At 34.1% G+C, this 22,692-nt stretch overlaps 1 protein-coding gene across 13 annotated transcripts in view; it reads right to left on the bottom strand.

Moving 5' to 3' along the window:
• CDH18 (cadherin 18) overlaps positions 1-22,692 on the bottom strand; it is a 444,808-nt gene that overhangs the window by 45,644 nt on the left and 376,472 nt on the right. For all 13 annotated transcript variants that reach the window (XM_015854439.3, XM_032442474.2, XM_032442475.2 and 10 more), the window contains 3 exons: positions 20,888-21,055; positions 12,382-12,569; positions 4,676-4,929 (listed from right to left, as the gene is read on the bottom strand). In XM_015854439.3, coding sequence (XP_015709925.1) covers positions 4,676-4,929; positions 12,382-12,569; positions 20,888-21,055 — 610 coding nt within the window. The remainder of the gene's footprint in view (positions 1-4,675; positions 4,930-12,381; positions 12,570-20,887; positions 21,056-22,692) is intronic.

Below are 22,692 nucleotides of genomic sequence, written 5' to 3'. Positions count from 1 at the left end.
CTCCCTCCACTAAACATGCCAATAATATAGTCAAAATTGGTGTGAATGGCTGAATCAGAATTTCACGTTTTATTCTACCTCCAGTAAATATAAACTTCACATCAGAAAAATACAATATAAACAGAATCCTCTGCAACACCTTTATGCCTTTCTTCTATCTCACCAAAAAACGAACAGTCTGACATTCACAAAAAAGAAAAAAGACCTTTCTTGACTTTGTATGGACAATTTTTGTTTAATGCTTTGTTTTTATTGTTTAATTGTTTCATCATCAGTTGGCTCATTCTTCATTCCCTTGAACTGAAGAAATAGTTTTCAACAAAAAGAAAGCCATGTGTAACTTTATGTTGCAATTTTCTTTTTTCTTTTTTTCTTTTTCTTGCTTATTGCAGTAGTGACAAGTAGAAAGTTAATTTTAGAGTGACATTAGGAAGTCAGTAAGATCACTCCAATTTCCTATAGCTAAATAAATTCAGTCCCAGCTAATAAAATTCATTATAACAAGGTAAGACTACAGAGTGGCCAGGGTCTAACATGAAAATGATTTGAATTTCAATGTATTAATATAACAAGACCTAGTATGGTGCTTCTGTAACAGTATGACTTTTTTCTCTCATACTACACTTACTAGGATGTAATCAATGTTAAAGAAGACACTCAGTTTCTTTTAAGATAGTATCAGCCTGGGATAGAGTTAATATGAGAGAATTTGCCCATGTCACACAATTATTTTCACTGTTACATCAGAGTTCAATAAAGTTTTGTGGTCTTGAAACCATGCCTTTGCTCTTTTCTGACCCATTAACTTGGAAGGGGCTTGGGGAATGGCAGCAATGTTATCTTTCTGAAAAGCACTCCACTGAAAATAGAGCAGATGCAATCAGAAAGCTCCAAGGAATGCTGTGAGCATGCACTGTGGCTCACTATCTAAACATCACCTATAGGAAGATGGCAGGTTTTCAACAGGCACAACTGCAGCCCTAAGGCAGTATCAGCAGCCTAGGGCTGCTCCCATTGCACATATGCATCTTGCCAATTAAAAGCTTTTTCACCTCTAATCTCCACAGAATTCTTCGTGTATGGGTTGAGGAAGAAAAAAAAAAGATGATATCTAAGTAAGTGTGGAGAGATTTAGAATAAATGATATTTTAAATTAGAATGACAGCAAATGAATTCAATCTTTATCCATTCTTTCATGCTGTATTGGCAACTTTGAAGTCTTGCTTGCACATCAGATATTTTATAAGACACAACCCTGATTTTTTAAAGCAATAAAATATTATGATATGGAAATAGACCACTTGACACAAATGTAAGGAACCTATAATCTATTGGAATAAATTACAATTTAGAATATTTTCTCTTCATTTAGAAGACAAATTTTTAAGCAAATGGTTATTTTCCAAACCACTCACAAATAGTTAAAATTAATATATGTTCCTATATCTGTCTTTCTTGTCTTGTCTATGGCTATGTTTACTTTTGATATTTCAATATAATAATAATCTTATATTTCAAAATATAGCATTTCAAAAAAGTTTCATTCAGTACGTGTTTATATTTATGCCAAAATTAACTTTAAAATTCTGAATAAACGTCTGAATAAAATAAACCAATAGCAACAGTTTTTTCTTACAGAGACTCTTTTGATAGGATTGAAAAACTTAAACAGTGGTACATAGATTGGCAACAAATCAGTGCCCTCTGAGATAGCTTGGTTCAGAAGCAAGCTGAAATTACAGGGATGAAATTGCAGTGAGAAAAAAAAAAAGTATTCTGACTCTTCAACACTGATAACAACAGAAGTAATATTGTTGTTGTTGTTTTAGTATCTATAATTAAATTTTATAAGGATTTCCTTTCAACACTGTTAATTACTGTAGCTACTCCTCCCATCATTGTTCTATTTAGAATTGTTCCAGCCACCAAAACAAAATGATAGCTAATTGAGGAGCGAATAAATCACAGAATCATATCTCTTATAGCAGATGGACAATAGAGAAATGATATGGTTGCATCTGTGTGTGCAATTCTTTATCAGTCTCACACATAGCAGTGAGCACCCTTACAAAGTAGAAAGAACACAGAGGTGGATAAGGAAAAATTGTAAAGCAAATTGCTGCTCTGTGGCTGCCCTGCAGACTTACAGCATTGGAAAAAGCATCCAATTCAGTTGGCTGAGGAAACATAATTCCATGCAGACCAGGTGTTCACGTCTTACTCTGTAATTATCTGCTGTGGAGACTATGTGATATGTGCTTTCTCATACTGAAACTTTCTGTCTTTTATTTCTATAATATCTTTTTATTTTTTTTTTTTTTTTTTTTTTAATGAACCTAGAACTGTTCATGTATCTGGGAAGAAAACATGTTTTTTCAGAATAACTGGGGCTTAGTTGAACAGTGAAGGATACTCTTGCAAACTGGCACAAGACATAAGGACACTGCACACAGACTTCTGAGAAAAATCACCTCTTAAGGGTCCTCCTTCAGGACCTGCCTCTGGCCAAGCACTAGTTCAGCCAAGCTACTTTACCTGGCCCAGTGCTGGTGACATATCACATTACATGTTATGGATATTTGAGCTGCTAAGGACTGGCAGAACCCCTCTAAATTGTAACTGATTCCTTTCAGAAGCAAGCAATTCAGTATATTCTGCTAGCATTTGATACCCAATTCAACAGAAATAAATGGAAGGAAAGGCACAAAACAGGCAGAAAACAGGAAAAAGAAAAAAAAATTCAACTGATTTACTTGAATAATATGGATATTTCATATTCTAACCCCAATTATTGGTTACAAATTCCTGTATGGGAAAAAAAAAAAAAAAAGGCCAACACCAAAATTAAAATATTTGGTAATTCCAGTCCCTCTCCCTACAAATTACTTCCTGTTTCAACAAAGAAAAATCTGTTTCTGCCTTTCCCAGAAATTATGCAAACTGCTGCAGCTTTCCTGTCACCATTATTGCCTTACAGTTTTCTAGAAAAAAATTTTAATGGCCACAGATGGCTGAATTTTGGTAGAACTAGTCAAATCTGCACTTGTCCTTTCTACTTCCAATCTACTGCAACTGCTAGTCTGGCGGTGTTAGCTGCTGGTTCAAAATTATACTATTAAAAACCACAGGCACTTAGGAGATGTTTTTCGTGGTATTTTCTAATTTGTGTTATGATTTGGACATAAATAATAGAGTGATGATTTTTCAAAGACAATAACTTGCCACTAAGAAATTGTAAATATTGATTTTCTGACACTAAACATTTTGAAACTTCAAACAATTCACACAACCATAAAAACCTGATTATTTCATTGTTCTGCAAAAACTGTTTAATCCTACCAAAAACTATCACACATCCAGCAGATTTCAGCTCAGTCAGGAGCCCAATTAGCTTCTGAAATACTGTTTTCCAAGTATATTCTCATACGATTTCCACAAAGGCTATACCATCTTGTTATAAAAAGGAACAACCTCAAATACATATTCACAAATATTTTTGTTTTTTCCTGAAATATTTTAAGCCTAGTACCACCTTCAAGACAAATACTTCTGCATTGTTCCACAAGATTCTCACATTGTATCTAAGTTTAGAAAGTAACATATCCTGCAAATAAAGTGAGGAAAATCAGATCCTACTAAAGGGGAAAACACATAACAAAAACCTTCTTCTAAACTAGTAATGAATTCGAGCCTTAGATCCAGGGCAGTCAAGTTTAAATGCAGATGCTCTTAAATTTAGAAGAAGCCAGATTAACATCCATATGCATATTTTTGGCATCAATGCTTTTTCAAGCTTGCTGTGGGGGTATTTCCAGTTTGATTTCAGTTCCTTAGTTCAGATCATGACTTATTTCCAACCCAGTTCTGTTGCTTTATGAATTATTTCAACCAGGGCAACAACACAGAATTTTTTCTTTTTCCTCGATGAGACCTTTTTTCTTTTTTTTATGAATAAATTTCATTAAGAGGCTATCAAAGTCTTGCCTTCTTATATGTTACGTTTCTTTAGTTTTCAAATGATACATCTAATATTGTAAGAGTTTACTTCTCAGCACATTTACTTGCACCATATCTTGCAATTAGAGATAGCCTGACACATGTTTAGCAATGTCAGTAGGCTGCATTATTCAATGTTTTTCATTATGCTACTAAAAGTATATAAGAAAATAGTGGCTTCCTCTAGAAATGCAATTTTGCAGCAATTACACTGTGTGACTACTTGGAAAGGAGCACCTGACACATCAAATGTGGGAGGAGTGCAGAGGACCATCACAATGTCTGCATGAATGACAGAAAACCAGCATTATGGTCATGAACTGATTTATAACTGCTGGTACAAGATTCACTGGCAGCAGGACAGAAAAGTGTATAATCTTACATGATGTGTTAATATGCACTGGTCTTGCATAGTGGTTAGCTTGAAGAAGTGCTACTGACATATGAATTACATGTAAATTATTTCTCAGATTGATGGCTAAATGATGTTTTCATGTAACACAACAAAAGGTTGAGTTTGCATTATTAAATCAAATCCAGGTAGGCAGACTGTAACACTATGATTCCAACATACTTTTTCCTTGTGTGTACTAAAATAAAATACTGTTTCATATATCCTGGATCTCATTAAACATTCAGCAGGTGGAATTCAACCCAATACAACTTGCACTTACTATACCTCACTAAACTGTTGGCAGCGTCAGGATCTTGTGCCGTTACAGTGCCAATGGCTGTCCCAATCTTTGCATTTTCATAAACTTCCATGACATAGGAAGGCATAGTGAAGAGCGGAGGTTCATCCACATCACCAACTATGATCTTCAGCATTGTTACGTCCTTGAATGGTCCCAAGTGCGAAAAGCGGAAATCAAGATGAGTATTTGCTCCTTCTATATTAAGTGTATAGGATTTCTTTTTTTCATAGTTGAGCGGCTGTTGGCAAAAAAAAAAAAAAAAAAAAAAAAGGTATTTCTCATTACCATTCTGCTCTTCAGTTTAGCCTTGTAACTAATAATATCTTTTCAGTTTAGTTTGGTAGCAAGTTACTGTGAAGGGACAACATTCTGTGGTATTTTGACAGTCACTGACATACTCTGTAAGTAGAAGGTTATACATGGAGTGGGATGACTCAGGTTTTCTCTCCAATAGAATTTTGTTCACGGTACTAATTCTGGGAGAACTCAGGGTTGCAACTGAGCATCAGACTCTTCTTCTGATAATGTAGGTTCTGGATTTTATCACTCTTCAAATTTTAGTGGTTGCTGCTAGATGTTTAAAAAGTATTCCAAATTAAATTAATTTAATACCTTTACTTAACATGTTTAATTGACAGTGATGGGGCTTTAGAATTATTTTGGGCACCTCTTCTCTTAAACCTCCAACTGAAAAGCAACTCCTTGCATGAAAACATTCTGTTATAATACGACACAGAAATTTACAAATGTAAAGATGGCCTAAACACACACATGCATGTTTTTCTAAAGAGAGGCAAATGCATGACATATACCTATAGTCTAGACTATTTCTTTTTAAATTCTATACCAGCAGCAACCTGATAGACAACTCCTCAGCCTGTCTTACTATGTACTGCTTCACTGCACATGGATAAACAGCCATAAATGGAAAGAAAGTCTGCAGCTGTAGACTTGCCTTCTAAATGCCTAATGTCCACATAAAACCCAACAGAAAGCAAATCCCTGTCTGCACCATCCACCAGAAGTGCTACTGCCGTCTTAGTCTTAACTTTATTATTAAAATCATTAATTAATTTTATTAATTAATTAAGTTATTAAAATCAATAGATTCCCACAAGGAATTCTACGTCTCTACTAGAAAGAAGTTGGTTTGACTCCTGTATCATGTAATACTTCCTTTTTTAGGAGTAGTATTTCTAGTAAGGTATTTACATGTCAAAATTTTATCTATCTCCCTTCTTTTATATTTCTTTTAATCCTCTGAGATATTTTAGGCTTACTAAGAAAAAAAAATAAATCATGGCCTTGACGATCATGAAAATGAAATTAATTTATACAGATTCAGCTGCAGGCTGTCAAATAATAAGCTTTATGGACAATATTTTGTTTCAGTGACATTGACATTACCATTAAAATCAGGAGCACGATAGTCTTCTGTTTTTGTGCAAAACACTAAGTTGTGCAACCTTTTACTGCAGATAGAATCAGTCTGAACTCACAGGATAGGCCATGACACACACAGCTCTTCCAGTGTTAGGTATTATGTAGTGGGAGTGACTGTGAGGACTACAGTTATTTTGGATTGTTTTCTTTTGTGTCACTAAAATAATTTGCTACTTTTCATGGACAGTAAATCACAACCTTACCGTGAGAAGTTACCTTTTCCATGTATTGTTTGCTGGCATTTATTACTGAAATATCTATAAAAATACATTTCTTATTTAGATGCATTAAACATCTACAGATACTGAACTCAAAAACAGTAATAAATAGCAAAAACTGTATTACGTGATGTGTTGCACAAACTATACATACAATAGTTTATATCCTGAAAGATCAACATCTTTTTATGTTCTGCAGAGCATGATATATGTGTAAATGAAGAACTACACTTGTATTATACTGACTGTAGGGACTAAATGGAATGATGAGGACAAGGCCAATTGTAGAAAAGCCTGAGAGAGCATCCATAAAACAAAGCACTTTGGACCAAAGCTATTTAAATGCACAAGCATCATGAACAATCCCTGTTGTAATTTTTTGAACTTTTATCAGTATCTGTCTGCAATTACATGAAGTTCAGCAAGTTTGCAGGAATGAGTTAGACTCAAGAGGCTATAAAGAATACCAAGTGGTCATTCATCAGTCTCAAGAAAATATGTCATTTCAGGCAGTCATTGAATACACTTCAAAGCTTCACACTGTTAAACTTTAAAGGCACTCCTATGAGTGCATTTAAATGTTGAGGAAAAGTGCCCATATTTGATAATAAATACCTAAAGACTTTACTGGGTTACAACTTTCTGCCTTCAGTCGCTTTATAAAGAAGGATAGGTAGTTTATATATATTGCCATGCTGAGCAGAGCAGATAGATACTTGGTACAGATACATACTACCAGTAAATTTGAAACAGTCTCAGAACATAGCATAACAATAATTTGCACACTCACATAATACTATTTTACTATAGAAATTTAGATTTCAGTAGAAAAATAGATCTCAAAATATTACACAAAGCAAATGTATGTTTTTCTCTTTCATCTCCTGCACCGTGCTTTAGCACACATCCCACAAGGTCAATGATCTAACTGAAATCCCCACAGGTAGAAATTCTGGCATGAAAGGATTCCATTAAAATCGATATTGTTCTGTGTGGACCTACAGACTGACTGAACAGAAATCAATGGATGTGTTCAAATCTTTGATCAATGATAAATTCTTACTTCCTATCACCTTAAAGAGTTGAAAAGTAATACTTAAGCCAAGAATTATGAGGAACTCAATGTGTGATTTGTCAATGTCTGTATATTTTGTAGATAAAATCTACAGTAAATTGTGTGATGTATATGAAATATAGCTGGTCAGGATTTATATATATTTCTTTGATTACTCCTCTTTGTGTTGAAGAAAAGCAATTTAATTCTCTTAAAAATAATAGTATGAAACATTTTTTGTTTCATATCTCCCTTTCTTAAGTGTATGAATAAAAATATTATAGGCATAGAAATTTACCACTGTGTGATAAACTTTTTGAAATGAAAAAAAGAAGAGCTAAAAATACTACTCTTAACAGGTCAATTTATACAGAAATATATCTAGTAAATACAGTTTATATAATCTATATAATTTTCTAATTTTAAATTAGATAACATTCATTTATCTTTATTACTGCTATGAACAGGTCAAATATTAAAGCATGATTTGCACTGCTTTGTAGCATATGCACTCTAGATTAAACAAGCTCAAAACAGGATGGCGAATTTTACATAGGAGGTTTGGGAAAAAATTATACTGACAGTATTTGGATTAAGTTGTACACAAACATTAATTTCTCTCAAAAAACATGAAGCATAATACAGACTAAAAAGTCTTGTTTTCTCTTATGCAGTTATTCAGTTGGACGATATTAATGTCTTTTATTTAGAAGTACAACAGGATTTCAGATAATCAGAAAAAAACTGACATTTCAAGGAGCCTAGGTTTTTAAAACTATAGTCAAACCAAATTTTTCTCTTAATTTTCTTTAATCTTCTTTCCACAACTTCTCCAAAAAGAAATCACATACTTGGACACAGAAGAGAAAAAGAACAAACAGAAAAAGAACACACACACAAAAAAGCAAAAAGTCTACACTCCTGCACAGTGATTCACAGAGCTAAAGAAAAAAACAACAACAACAACAACAACACTACTTTCAACATTTTGAGATATCTTGGAGAAAATATATACACTGTGCTAAAGAATATTATTACCAGGGGTCCTAATTAGTATTAATTGGTTTTACTTGTTCTCTCCTGAGAAGTAAGGAACTTTTTGAGCAAAGAAAGCCAGATTCCTCATATTTGAATGACTCACAAGTATTTTTCATTGTATGTTAAAATATTCATCAACTGAAATCTGTTTGCAATTTGAATGTACAGCATTTAATTTTGTTGGAATACTGCTTAAAACGCTGTATTAAAATTGACATTTATTTTACATTTACAGCTTGTCCAATGCTGTGCTAAGAAGTTTACTCATCTACTGTCTCAATTAATCTGTGCTGTTTATCAACAGAAGGTTGTTTTTTTTTTTTTTTGTTGTTTATTTTTTCTTTTTTGTTTGTTTTGCTTTTCTTTTTTATTTGATATATTAATAATAAAATTAGGTTTTGAATATCTGGACTACTGCAATTTGTTTAGAGTTTTGGCATAAAAATAGTAATGCAAAATAATTTGCATTTCCTAAGAAGTTATTTCTACTTCCCCATCATATTCACCAGAAGGACTCATTTACAAATAAACATACTGAGAGATGTGGCTCTGTTCTTTCCATCCCCTTTCTATCCCCAGAAACATATACTCAACTGTGAATTGTAAACATATTCAAACATAATATGTAAAACTGCCCTCATTAAACTCACAGAGAAGCCTTGAATTTCAGTCACCTATCTCAGCCTATTATCTGCAACTATCAGGTAAGAAAGGCTTGCTGATCTGATGTCAGTACAGTTTGAGCATACTTCTCCAGGTGTCACAAGGGATAAAGTTCTGATCCTGAAGGATAGGGGGAAATTATGGCTTTCACTCTGGCTGGTATTTTGTTTCATTTTCTTCCAGTCTCCCACTTACAGAGAACTGAATAAGGCTTGTATATTGTTCATGGAGGCACTGAAAAATTTTATTTTCATATTAGATCCTCACACAAGAGAAGCTTTATAATGTTTTGAGGAAGACTTCAGATATACAGACACAATAATACATTTCCTTCTGACTTTTCCAATGTGTCTTACACATATTCTTCCAGAAAAGTATCAGAAATCACTTTGCTCTACTGATGGCAATAGCAATTGGTGTATGAAACAAAACCAATTCTGTTCTTAGGGGAGATTATTTGTTTTGGATAGATTACTGAACTCATTTAACTTCAAAACCAATCTAAATTTAAAGTAATTAAAGTAAAGTGTAAATATTTATTAAACTACATAAATACTACAAAATAATAATTAAAAATACTTATTAAACTACATAAAAAGTCTGAGTGAAAACAAAAAACACAACAATTTTAAACATGAGGTCACTTTTCTGAACTGTACTCTTCAGGGAGATAATAAGTTTGTGCTTTCTTTTCCTGAGGAGATAATGGAAGTATTCCACACCAGCTGATGTTTTAAGTGTTACATTTCTCAGTAGAAATAAAATATTAACCAAGTAAAATATACCCTTTCTTGTCTTGATAGGAAAGGGACTCAAGTTACTGTCATGTGTATGTAAAAGAACAAGAACGTATGCTTTTGTCATATTCTAAAACACAGTGAAATGTCTGCCAACAATAAGAAATGGGATTTTATACATTCGATGTACGAACTACTTTGTTTTGTTGTAAATTCTTCATTTTTAATTCATATTCTTAATAGCCATGGTGAATTTTTAAGTAGAACAATGTTCATTTTCAGGAAGTAGTGACAGATTATAGCACCACCTCCATCTAGGCCAACATGAATTTCACTGGTATAGAGAAGTCAAGAATTTATTTTTGTGGCTGAAAGGCTAAAACACAGCAAATTAAAGCTTTTTATGACTCGGAGATAGGAACCATTTTTAAATTGGTATTAATTATAAAAATAATATTTCCTTCAGTTACAGTTACATGCATAAGTATCTGTTCAGATGCAAAAGAAACACCAAATTTATTACAGTGTTGTCATTTGTTTAGACGCCTTTTTCTCACAATTACTCTTTCAGTGGTTCTGGTTTTCATTCTTCCTAGCTCCTGTAGAACACAGAATACATACAAGCTAAATATGAATGCTAATTCACTACCATTTTTTAGGGTACATGGATATAACTGATACCTAAAAACAGTAACAACAAAGCCATGTGAGAATTGCTTATTGAAATCTGTTATTCCAAATGAAAAAAAAAAAAAAAAAAAAAAAAAAAAAAAAAGAGAGAGAGGGAGAAAAAAGAAAAAAGAAATCAAGAAAGAATTTCCCTTGCTAAAACATTTCAATAAATAAATAAATAAATAAATAAATAAATACAGTAACTCAACTTTCTCTACTATTATTAAAATAAATTCCAGTCTACACATAGGATATTAACATAAATAAGCAAGTTCTTCAGGAACTTGCCATGAAATCATTTCAGAGGATTTAATACACAGATTAAATTATCCATGGAGTTATATTTTTGTATTGAACTTAGTTAAGAATGAACTTAAGTGGCAGGAACACTTCATGATTAATAGTCTAAACAGACAGGGATAAATGCAGGAAATGCACATCATAGAATCATAGAATCATAGAATGTCCTGGGTCGAAAAGGACCTCAAGGATCAACTAGTTTCAACCCCCCTGCTATGTGCAGGGTCACCAACCACCTGACCAGGCTGCCCAGAGCCACATCAAGCCTGGCCTTGAATCCTCCTGGGATGGGGCATCCACAACCTCCTTGGGCAATCTGTTCCAATGTGTCACCACACTCTGTGTGAAAAACTTCCTCCTAATATCTAACCTAAACCTCCCCTGTCTTTGTTTAAAACCATTTCCCCTTGTCCTATCACTATCAACCCACGTAAAACAGTTGTTCCCCCTCCTGTTTATATTCTCGCTTCAAGTACTGAAAGGCCACAATGAGATATCCCTGGAACATTCTCTTTGCCAAGCCAAACAAGCCCAGCTCAACGTTCCTTCATTGGAGAGGTGCTCCAGCCTTCTGATCATCTTAACAATCCTCCTCTGGACCTGTTTCAAGAGCTCTGCATCTTTCTTATGCTGGGGACCCCAGGCCAGGATGCAGCACTACAGATGGGGCCTCAGAAGAGCTGAGTAGAGGGGGACAAACATCTCCCTCTCCCTGCTTTTTTAATGCATCCCAGTATATAGTTGGCCTTCTGAGCTGCAAGCACATACTGCTGGCTCATGTCCAGCTTCTTGTCCACCAGGGCCCTCCAGTTCTTCACAGGGCTACTCTCAAGGAGTTTTGCCTGCCTATATAAATACCTGGGACTGTACCAGTCCAAGTACAGCACCTTGCACTTGGTCTCATTGAACCTCACTATATTCTCATAGGTCCACTTCTCCAGCCTGTCCAGGTCCCTCTGGCTTCCCTTCCCTCCAACATATTGGCTACACCACTCAAATATATATGGTAACTGTGTGATGGTTAGGCCAGTTAAGTTTTGCGTCTTTTTGATTTACACAATGCACAATACTTAGCACAGTAGACAGCCAGCTAGGAAGAAATTCAAGTAATAAAGGTATATGACAACTTAAGTATACATTCATTTCCACAGATAAGCTTTCCATATCAAATTTCATGCATTTCTGTACAACTTAAAGCCAAATATTTCACATTTCTTCTTTTTTAAGGACATTTAATGAGTAAAACATCAGCAAAGTTATATTAATAAACAATTCACTTACAAATATTAGTTTTGACTACTCAAAACAAACAACCAAACAAACACAACCCCAAGAAAGACTTAAATGCTTCTGTCCTTGAATATTTTTTTTCTCCCTGCTTTCTCTGTAAAGGCTTAAGGGATTCTAGAGAGCAGCATGGATAAGCTTACACTGTTGAAGTTAGTGGTTCAACAGGGTGACACAGTTAAAAAAAAAAAAAAAGTAATAATTAGAGCACATGATTATTTGGCATTCATCATTACATTTTTAATGACACACACTGGGAACTTTCAATGTCTGCTTACCTTCTTTAAGGAAAGAATTCCTTCCCGTGTTTCTTTGTCAGTGGATATGGAAAACACCCCAGCACCATCACCATTTATAATTGTGTACTTCATGTCAGCATTTGAACCAGTGTCTGCATCATTTGCCTTGATTTTGCCAACTGCTGATCCAACCTGAGCTGATTCAGGAACATAGAGCTGATAATGTTCTGAGGGGAAAAAAACAAACAAACAATAAACAGCTTGGACATATTTTAGCCAAACTAAAGAACTGTTATGTGCTTAATGCATGTCTGTGAAAATAGGATAATACTTAATAAAGAAGGCTGACAAATAAACCACTGAATATATTTAGGTTCCCTAAAGAACCCAAATGGAAACTGTATCTTCTGTAGGATACTCCAGCTCAAAATCCAAATGAACTAATGCAGGATTTATTTATTTATTTATTTATTTACTTACTTACTTACTTACTTACTTACTGCTCTTTTTGCTACTCATCACATATTGCAGAAATGAACACTGAAGTTTACTTTTAGGATTTTTACAGAATTTTTTAAAGTTTACGTTCTTTGTAATTAAAATATACACATCTTCACCAATTTTCCATGAAAGGAATAAGCACAGGAACAGTTTTCATCTCAAAAAACTTTGTATGCTGTATTAACAATTTATTTCCCTGAAATTTTATCAGCTGTCTTACTACCTTTGAATCAACACATATTTTTTTCCATAGAAAAATGTAATACATTCTTAATACCTTACCATTATTGCTTACCAGTATTGCCCCTTTGCACACATTTTTCCCTTGATATTCAAAGTAAAGGAAAATGAACATAATGGGTACATAAATGAAATAGAGAATAGTGACTATAAAAGGCATCCAAAACAACTTTTACTGTTTTTATGTCAGGTTAGTCAATGGAAAATAAATTTTTTGGATGATAATTTTCTTAACTGCCAGTATCACTTTGGCTTAAGTTTTATGACAGGTACAAAGTTCTCAGTGGGACACAAAGGTTGTACAAGGAGAAAAAAAAGTCATAAACAGGCACAATGCAATTATGTAAAACTCAATTTCCATCTGAAACTAGGCCAGCGAGATGGCTTAAAGACATTTTCTGCAATAATATTAGTGTTGTAACACAGCAGGGATGCTGAAACCATAGGCTTTCAATAGAAGGTATGAACATACAATAAACCCCTCCAATATGTCTCATTTATGACCCTATCAACCATCTGCAGAGTTTACATCACATGTCAACCTCCAGCACAGAAAAAAAATGGCAATAGTCAATTTCAGTTACTACGTATCTCCTGAAAATCTAGAAATTCTTCTATCTTCTTAAAGCATTCTGCAATAGTGAATTCCATAGTGAAACACTGATGTGCAAGAGTGGATAAGAATATTCTAAATAACAAAGCTAACACATTGTTACCATTTTCTGGGTTTAAACCATCTAGTATGACTGCAGATGTACCTCAGTAAACATGCAGAAAGGCAAGTTTTAAAGTGAATTCAGAGATTCTGTGATCCTATGATTACATGTGCATTATGGCAGAAAAAACATTGACCAGTGAATTGAAGAAACCTACAAATCTACATGAGTTTCAACTGTTAAGGGAGGGCATGACATTGCTAAAATAACTTAAGGCACTGGATAGAAAACAGATGATTTTATTAATAATTTATCTAATTCATTGCTCAATGGTTCTTAAACCTTATGATAGACAATTGCTTTTGCACTACTGGTTTATAAGAATTAAAAAATAATACTAGTAATACACATAAACAGTGAGAAAAAGATAGATGAGTATACAAAATAATAGTACAAAGACAAAGAGAGGTTTACTAGGAAATTAAAAAACAGATTAGAAATGAAATGAAATGAAGTAAAATAAAGGTAAACTTAAGGGAAGAAAGAAATGCCCAGTAAAATAAGTGAAAAGGTAAAACTTACCATGCAAACCAGAAAATGGCAACTCTGATGCAATGAGACAATTTCTGCTCAGTCGTTGACTCAATTAAAATGCACAGCAGATTTTTTGATATGCATACAAAAGCCATTCTCACTAATTTTGATGTAAATGCACGGCATTCAATTCTACTGCAAAGTTTCATGCATACAGATGACGTCAAGTGACATTTTCACATTGCTAGTTGCTTTATTTTGCTCATTAAATTATAGTGATGAGATTCATTTTGGAGTTTACTTATTGTTAAAAAACAAAACAAAACAAAACAAAAACTAAGAAATGCTGTCTTTTGGCACTTTATCTCTGACTAATGCACTTCAAAAAATACAAGAACGAGGTCATAAAGAATATGTTACATAATCAAGACACTTCAGCAACTGGAAGTGTTATATCCCATATGATAGGGTGAACTAATTAGAGACTTCCAAATAGTTAAGCTAGTTCAAACATATCCACACGACTTTGCTTTATAATCACACCCCAAGTGTTAGCCATCTGTTTCTGAAAATCATGTTACTGATACCAGCTTCAAACATTCTGAAATTCTGAGCCCTCAAGCAAAATAAGTATCTGGAATCCCTCACTCATTTGTTACCTATCAGTATTTGTAGAACTAAAATGTTTTGGATAAAAATATATTATTAAAACAGTTGAAAATTAAAACTGCCGCATTAAGAGGTCAGAAATGATAAATTACCCATTGCTTCACACAGAGATCTTGAAACATGTCACACTGAAGTGAGACACTCGATAATTACAAGCAATATTATCTAAAATCAACTCAAAAGGGGTTAGGATTCAGCAATGTGAATGTCAGATAAATAAATAAATAAATTTACCCCAGAGGTGGAAATCAGAAATCTTCTTTCTAATCACTAAATAACTTCAAACTGCAAATGGATAGTACAGGAATGAATCAGTGGCATAACAGAACATTTCCTTGGGCATGAACTACATTCTGATAGGGCATTTGCCACAAAAGGTTTGTGGGATGAGTATGCTGTGAATTCATGATTCGATACCACAAACTATGAGTCTGTGCCATTTCCTAAAATCTGACTGAGCACTAAAAGTTCTAAGGATCAGATACTATTCTCTATCAAAACTGTTTCGTAAACTCTGCCTGTGTTGAACAGATTGTTCCCACACTCCCAGCATCAGAGGCTTCTTCTATAAAGAAAGAATTTCAAAGAGTCTTCAGGATGTTCTATGGTGCTTTAAGTGGTGGCTTGGTGGCTTATAGATCATGATTCTGAAGAGACTAATTTGATTTTAATGTTAGTGTTCACTCAGATGCATTCACATAGCTCATGAAATAAATGCTATTTTCCTTTTAATGTAAAGAACAGTCATACGAAAATACAAGGCTTTAATCAATGCTAATTGAAACACTGTTCAAATACATGTAAAAGATCTTTATCTTTCTTTCAATAAACTATATGGCATATCTGTTAGTACAGTGCAGAAACAACTTAAAGATTTGTAGAACAATTTACTTCCCATTTCAGTTAGCCTTCAGGCAACCTATAATGCTGTGTTTTACCCTCAGAAAAACAATTTCTTTGTCTGAACCTCTTCAAAAAAGAAATATGACAGTATGTGCAGCAACTCAACAAGCAGATTATTCACTGCATTTATTAATCTATTTTTATTGATAAATTTGAATTACTTTTCTAGCTCGTAATGTTCTCTGGAACAGCAAGAATTACTTTCCTCAGTAAAGGAAGGGAGGACAAACATAATAGTAGGCTGACAGAAAAATAAGTAAATATTTGGCCAGATGCTATTTGTTTATCCAGGGTAATAAGGTTTATTGTTTGTTGGTAGTGGTGGTTCTTTTTTTATTCCTGGTATCAGCACAGCCTAGACTGTTCTCTCATATGGGTTTAGACTCATGAAGAACATGAAAATTAAGGTAGCTCTGAAGAGCATCCCTTAAAATTGTTCAGTCCTACTTCCATTTCTCCACTCAGTAAATAAATAAGAACTCGCTTAACTCTCCAAACCATTACTGCCTCAAACATCAGAAACCATATGGGATGAAAATGATTTCAGACTACTTCAAAATGTTTTTGTTTGATTTTGACATGTATGAGAGATGCATTGAATAATCTATCTTGTACATAGAAATCCTCATATATGATACCTACAAAGTGAAATAGAAAGCACTGCTACATTCCATATACTACAGTTTACGAAGTAAAGTTGTGGCATGTAGTGACATTAAAGCTCACTATACTTAACATCTATTGTCCATAAATATTTAACCAGATTTGATGGAAACATACTTTTACCTCTCCTAGATTCCTTTTATATTTGAAGTCTATAAAAATGTGTTATCAAAAGTTTCATGAATTCTTGTTAAAGGAGAATTTTATTTAAAAAATTAACTGAAATAGTTCTCTAGCTTTAAGATTGTGGGAGAAGCAAAATACTTGTTAGAATCAGAACTATGCCATGTGACTATAATGCAAATATAACCTATATCCAGTTTTAATGGCAAATCCAAACATGTACATTCCCCACGACCTGTGTTGCCAGAATTTTACAGTAACCTGAAATATAGTCCTAACAGCATTCTTATCTAAAGAAAATCTTGTTACCTTCCTTTCATTCTACAAATAACTACAAATATAACTTATGTAGATACCATTATACTTTAAAAGTCCATACTGAATTACTGTTCACATCTTATTCAGAAGCAAGTGGGAGGATGTGCCAGTAACTCCTGTGGGAGGTCTAGCTGGGAAGCCATCATTGGCAGCACTGCCCTACCCCAGGATTTCAGCCCATTACAAGGACTAGCTCACTTCCTGCCTCTAATGCTTTGATCTGCTTGAAAACTCAGACATCGATAAGGCAGTTAAGTTTATATATTGAATCATACAAAGTATGGGTTATGCAGAACAGCCCACCCCTGGTTTTGAGTGAAAAGAGAGACAGGTCAATGTTTACAGGGCCAAGATTTATTTCTAGATTTATTTATTTATTTATTTTAAACAAAGTTCACCCGTTATTTAAGATTCTAATCAAGTATTTGACCTAGTGTCTGGCAACCCTGCCTGTGGCAGAGGGGTTAGAACTTGATCCTTAAGGTCTCTTCCAGCCCAAGCCATACATAATTTCATATTATTTTTATATGTTCCTATAAAACAACAAGGCTTTAACAATCAAGCTTTATAAAAACTCTTTCTTTCATGAATCATATTTAAATTCCTCTTTATTCTAAAGGACAGAGTTAGACGTATGAAAGAAGTAAATCTACAAATGGGGAATTGGGAAGTCATTGCCTTGTAAAATTGGGCTCAAGACAAAATGACAGATTTACTACACACTATCTGGACTGTAGTCATTAGCATCTGATGTACAAAACATGTCAGTGAAAGCATCTGCCAAGTATGATGATCTAGATGCAATCAAAATGTATTCATCCTAAACAAAGCAAAACATGTCTAATCTACTCATCCTAAGCAAGACTAGAGAGAATTAACAAAGCAAAAGTATACAGAAAATTCTTATGTACATCAAGCTTGATACAAATGTTTCATCAGCAGATGAACATTTATTAACAGATTACTGAAGTCAGTGTATGACTATGAAATTAATGCTTTCAACTATCAGCCAAATGGATCTATCAGTGCTGAAACTGACAAGAACTGAGTGATGCTGATTATTGAAAAGACCTTCTCATGCAGTGCATTGTCTGCCAGCTTATATTACATAGCTAGTTCATGTATAACTAAGACTCTGTAAAAAAAAAAGAAACTTGTGGTGATAAAGGAAAATAAATTAGAATTGTACAAGATGTAATAAGTAGTTCAAAAGCAAAATGCATCTGAAGATTAAGTTCATGATTCTGATGGATTCACGACCCCTTGCCTACTTCTGACACATACCTCTGTGTTTTGCAAACAGAATTTTTAAGCCATACATCTTATTTCAGAGATTATTATTACCATGTATTCACTTCTATTTCAGAACTACAATCATCACACTGATACATCTATGCAGAAAAGTTACATAATCTTCTTCGTAGTCTTTTTGGTACTTTAGCACTTCCTCTCGTAATGTCTTTGAAAGAAAATTTTGAGCAAGTACAGAAAAAATAAATTCATATAAACAGATATATGTATAATTTCTTTTTCAGGTTTTAATCAGGTGGTTTTTTTTTGTTGTTTTGGTTTTTTTTGTTTGTTTTTTTTTTTATTATTATTATTATTATTAAGAGCTTATTTAGTAAGAACAAATCAAGCTTAACTTAGTCCATGTGCATGAACTCCTATCTACAGGGCCAGAAAGATAGACTGTTTAAATACATAATGTAAAGTATGGGCTGATTTTAGAACATCAGTGCTTTGATTCATTATTACTAACATACAGCTACCATTCTTTTGTAATGGCTTTCAGCTACACTTGTTGAAAAGAAGTGAAAAGGCAACGTTAATGTTGTGGCACACTAATTCTTCGTAAGGAAAGATAAATATAACTAACAATACTTGTTCCAGGATTAATATTTTCTGGTAAAACTGATACATGTTAAAACACAAGGCTTTTACCCTGCTTTATTAAATAATTATTTTAAATTAGAAATGAAATGATGCTTTGTAGTTTTTGAAAATATTTTACACAATTATTACAGTCCCTTCAATTCTGTACAAGATAATGTAAAGTTTTACATTTCCTCAATTTGTTATAAAATACTAATACACATTAAGAAATATATGTGCTGATGTGCACTTCTGTACCAGTCAGTCAGTTTGCCAAAAACTTCCACTCAAAATAAAAGGGACCAGTCATAGGGATGCATTTCTTCCTGAATCTGCAGAAAAACTAAGACATTTTCTGTACTTTAACTGCTTTAATGTATTTGATCAAAGATATGGCTTTCCCTTTGTCTTTCCAAAAGTTTGGAATTATCAAATAGAGCACAGAGTGTAGCTAAAATTTTTTGAAACCTAAAACCAAACACACTTTATTAAAGGTTGTTTTTAAAAGGCTTGTGTGTCTGCATTTGTGAGGCACCAAAAAACCACGCTTTTCTACAATATTTTTAATGAGCCTTCTTATTGCTTGACCAGATTTTACATATTGTGTACTACCAGGAAGCTTTGTTTTTCCCTGGAGCATTGTGATCTCTACTATTGTTTATAAATCTCCCCATTCAAATAGCTTAATGTATTTCCCAGTGGATGTACCTATAGCTACTAGTTCATTATGTTCTACAAGGGCTCATGCAACATCTGAATCCAGATTACAAGATCCTTACTGGCCTTGAGCCAGTCGGCAAAAGGAGTAGGCTTTGCTATGCAGTTTCATTCCAGAAGATTTTCAAATAAATTGTCAACTGAATTCTGAGTACTTATAGGACTCCAGCTGTTGTGTCAGATCAATGTACACAAAAATAAGCTTCCTGTTTGTGGTGTCATAGCTGGCAGTTGCTAAACGAGACTGTCTCTTTTCCACTGCTCATCCTGTCAGGGCATCCCCTAGCCATTTCGCCTTCAGTTCAGAGCAAGGCTTTTGGTATCAGGCTCTCTCTCTCATTTTATTTGATTCATTAGCCCCAGTTCCAATTATATTGTATTATATGGTGTTATCTTCCATCCTGATGTAATATTTAGTAATTAGCTTTCTTCCTCAGATCATTGCCACTGTTCTGTTTTTAGGCCTATCTCCCATCTCCCTACCCTTTCCCCTTTTTTCCCTTTCCCCTTTCCCAGGGGGGAACCATTATTCACAGAACCAGGCCAAACTGGCCCATAAACCATTGACTCGCCCCTCCTCCCCCCCCCCACCCCCCCTTTTATTTTGGGGGGGTAAGAGGAGCAGTGGGACTGTGGGTCTACTGGCCCCGTCACGAACACAGATAGAACTAGAGATAACTCTGTGACAAGTGGTCACACAAAGATTTTCTAACAAGAGTATTCTGGCTTACAATGCGAGAACATTCAGTTTGACATCAACACTGACTAATCCTTTAGCTACGAGAAAGGCAGACTTCACTGCAGTTCAACAATTGTATACAGCTTAGGTTTGATCACCTGCAGTGTAAAAAAGTGATCTTAAAAGTTTGCAAGAGTTTAGAGAAAGAAATAGAAGAAGAAAACTGGTATATGTGTATGGAAGCAGCCAAATGCAAATTTGAACTTTGAATGTGTTACTTTTTGTTGTTTTGAACCATGGAACAACATCATTCACCTGTGGGATCAAAATTATGCAGTTATTGCATTATACACATTCTAAAAGGAGTGGAGAACAACCCACATGTGACATGAGTATTTACTTATCATCCATCTCTCTCTTACTCAGTGTTTAACTGGAATAAATCTTCATTGGTTTCAGTATTTCAGTTGTTTCATATGTGTGCTTCATTGGAAAACATGAGAAAATTGAAAAAAATATTAGAGAAGCAATATTGGTGAAATCATACAATTCCTTAGTTGCCTTCTCACCTTGAATTTGAATTTTAATTGATTCCACTAATAGCTTTAGACTTCACTGACAGTTATCACAATTTTCAAAACAAAATATATACTGAAATTGTACATACTCTGAGGAAACCTGGGTGGATTGTCGTTGACATCAGTGAGTGTGATATTGACTGTTGTTGACCCTGACAGCCCTCCAACCTGCCCAGCCATATCTTTGGCTTGAATGACAACGGAATAATGCTCTCTGGCTTCCCTGTCCATGTTATGCAAGGCAGTCCTGATGACTCCTGTGGCGGAAAGAAAACAAAGGAAAGAAAGAAATATGAGGATTAGCTTGTTCTAGCAAAGGGAAATGCTCAGCACAACTGTTCTTTTCTGGAAAGGTGGAAGAATAGAAGGTTTTTCTGGAAACACAGGGTTTTTCTTTAATCCAAATAAGCTGGGTTTAACTGATATTCACGGTTAAAAGCCAACTGGTTGTCTCCTGTGTACAAACAAATAATAGATAATGGATTATATACAGAGACGTTTGAGAATGCTTCACTATCACTTTTTAGAGCAAAAATGCCAGGTGCTAGCCAGTCGACTTGCTTGAGACTGTGAAAAAGAACACAAAACCTACATAGGTTGCTCTGAAAGAAATGCCTCCTATTTATTTCTATGGAAACTACAACAAGAAGCACAGTAACTCCATCTAACAGAACAAATTCACAACTACAGAACCCTGTTTTCAAAGACAGTTATAACAAATAGCTATGCATTTTTGCCAGCAATGAACAAGAACTTGGATGCTGCACTGATAAAAATCTGCTTGAGCAGAGGTGACCTACTGTTACTGTTGATGTCACTACTGAAATGCAGCACCCAGAGCTGTGTTGTCAACATAATAAAATAGCAGTCATTGCATTCAGGGCAGCACTCATATATAAGAAAAACTATATCACTAAATTAATAAATAATGATTCCAGCATTGCTAAAATCTATCTCAGCTACTACAACTGTTTAAATATCTACTTAATAGAACTATTAATGAGAATTCATACCTAAGTGGAGAAGCCAGAGATAATTTTTGGTTTTAATAAAAGTCAATTTCAGAATAAAGCCACTTACCTTTTAGAACTACCCCAAACATGTAATTCCTTATTTACACTTATCAATCATGCACACTTTTCTTTGTAAGTGTAAATTATCTAACAATTCTAGGAGAAGTGAAGGATAAGTTTTTACTGTTTCTACTTCTGTACAGAGAGAACTAAAAGCAAGTAAAACTAAAATTCCATTTATCTTTATGCATCACATCCAGGAATTTATCTTAACATTTAGTCAATCATACATGCACAAGGAAAGATTATTATAAAGGAGTAACAGTCAACCCTGTAAGTTCTGTTCCAGTGTTGGTATATCTTTCATTCATGATGATGTCTGTAAATAGTAATTTATTTGATCATAGGTTGACAGAAAGCTCATGGAAATGTCAAGTGCCACAACATGGGAGGAATGAGACCAGGCACAACCAGTCCATGCTGTGGACAGATGAGCTGTAAAGATTGGTGAAAATGCAATTGAAAAAAAAAAACAAAACGGTTGCAAGAAACTTTAGATTTCTGAAGTACACAATAGCTGCTGATTACTTTAACTTCCTCCTAGAGGAATGAAGGAAGAGAAATGGAAAAAAAAAAAAAAAAAAAAAAAAGAAGTAGAACGAATGTCTGGGATAGAACAAACAAACAAACAAAAAACATTATTTACTGAGACAGAAAAGTAATAATAATAGTAATGATAATAGTATATATATTTATATTGCTCTCCTGGCCAACTCCCCTCCATTTTATATTTTTTCACTGCCACAGGCCTTTTGAATTCAAATACAGCCTGAATCTTTGTCTCATATTTGTTTGGCACTTCTGCTACCTTGTTACCTGGC

This window comes from Coturnix japonica, chromosome 2 (genome assembly GCF_054131305.1).
Source record: "Coturnix japonica strain WE chromosome 2, WE-NBRP24, whole genome shotgun sequence".
Taxonomy (NCBI): Eukaryota; Metazoa; Chordata; class Aves; order Galliformes; family Phasianidae; genus Coturnix; species Coturnix japonica.
This window is presented reverse-complemented; position numbering and strand designations above follow the sequence as displayed.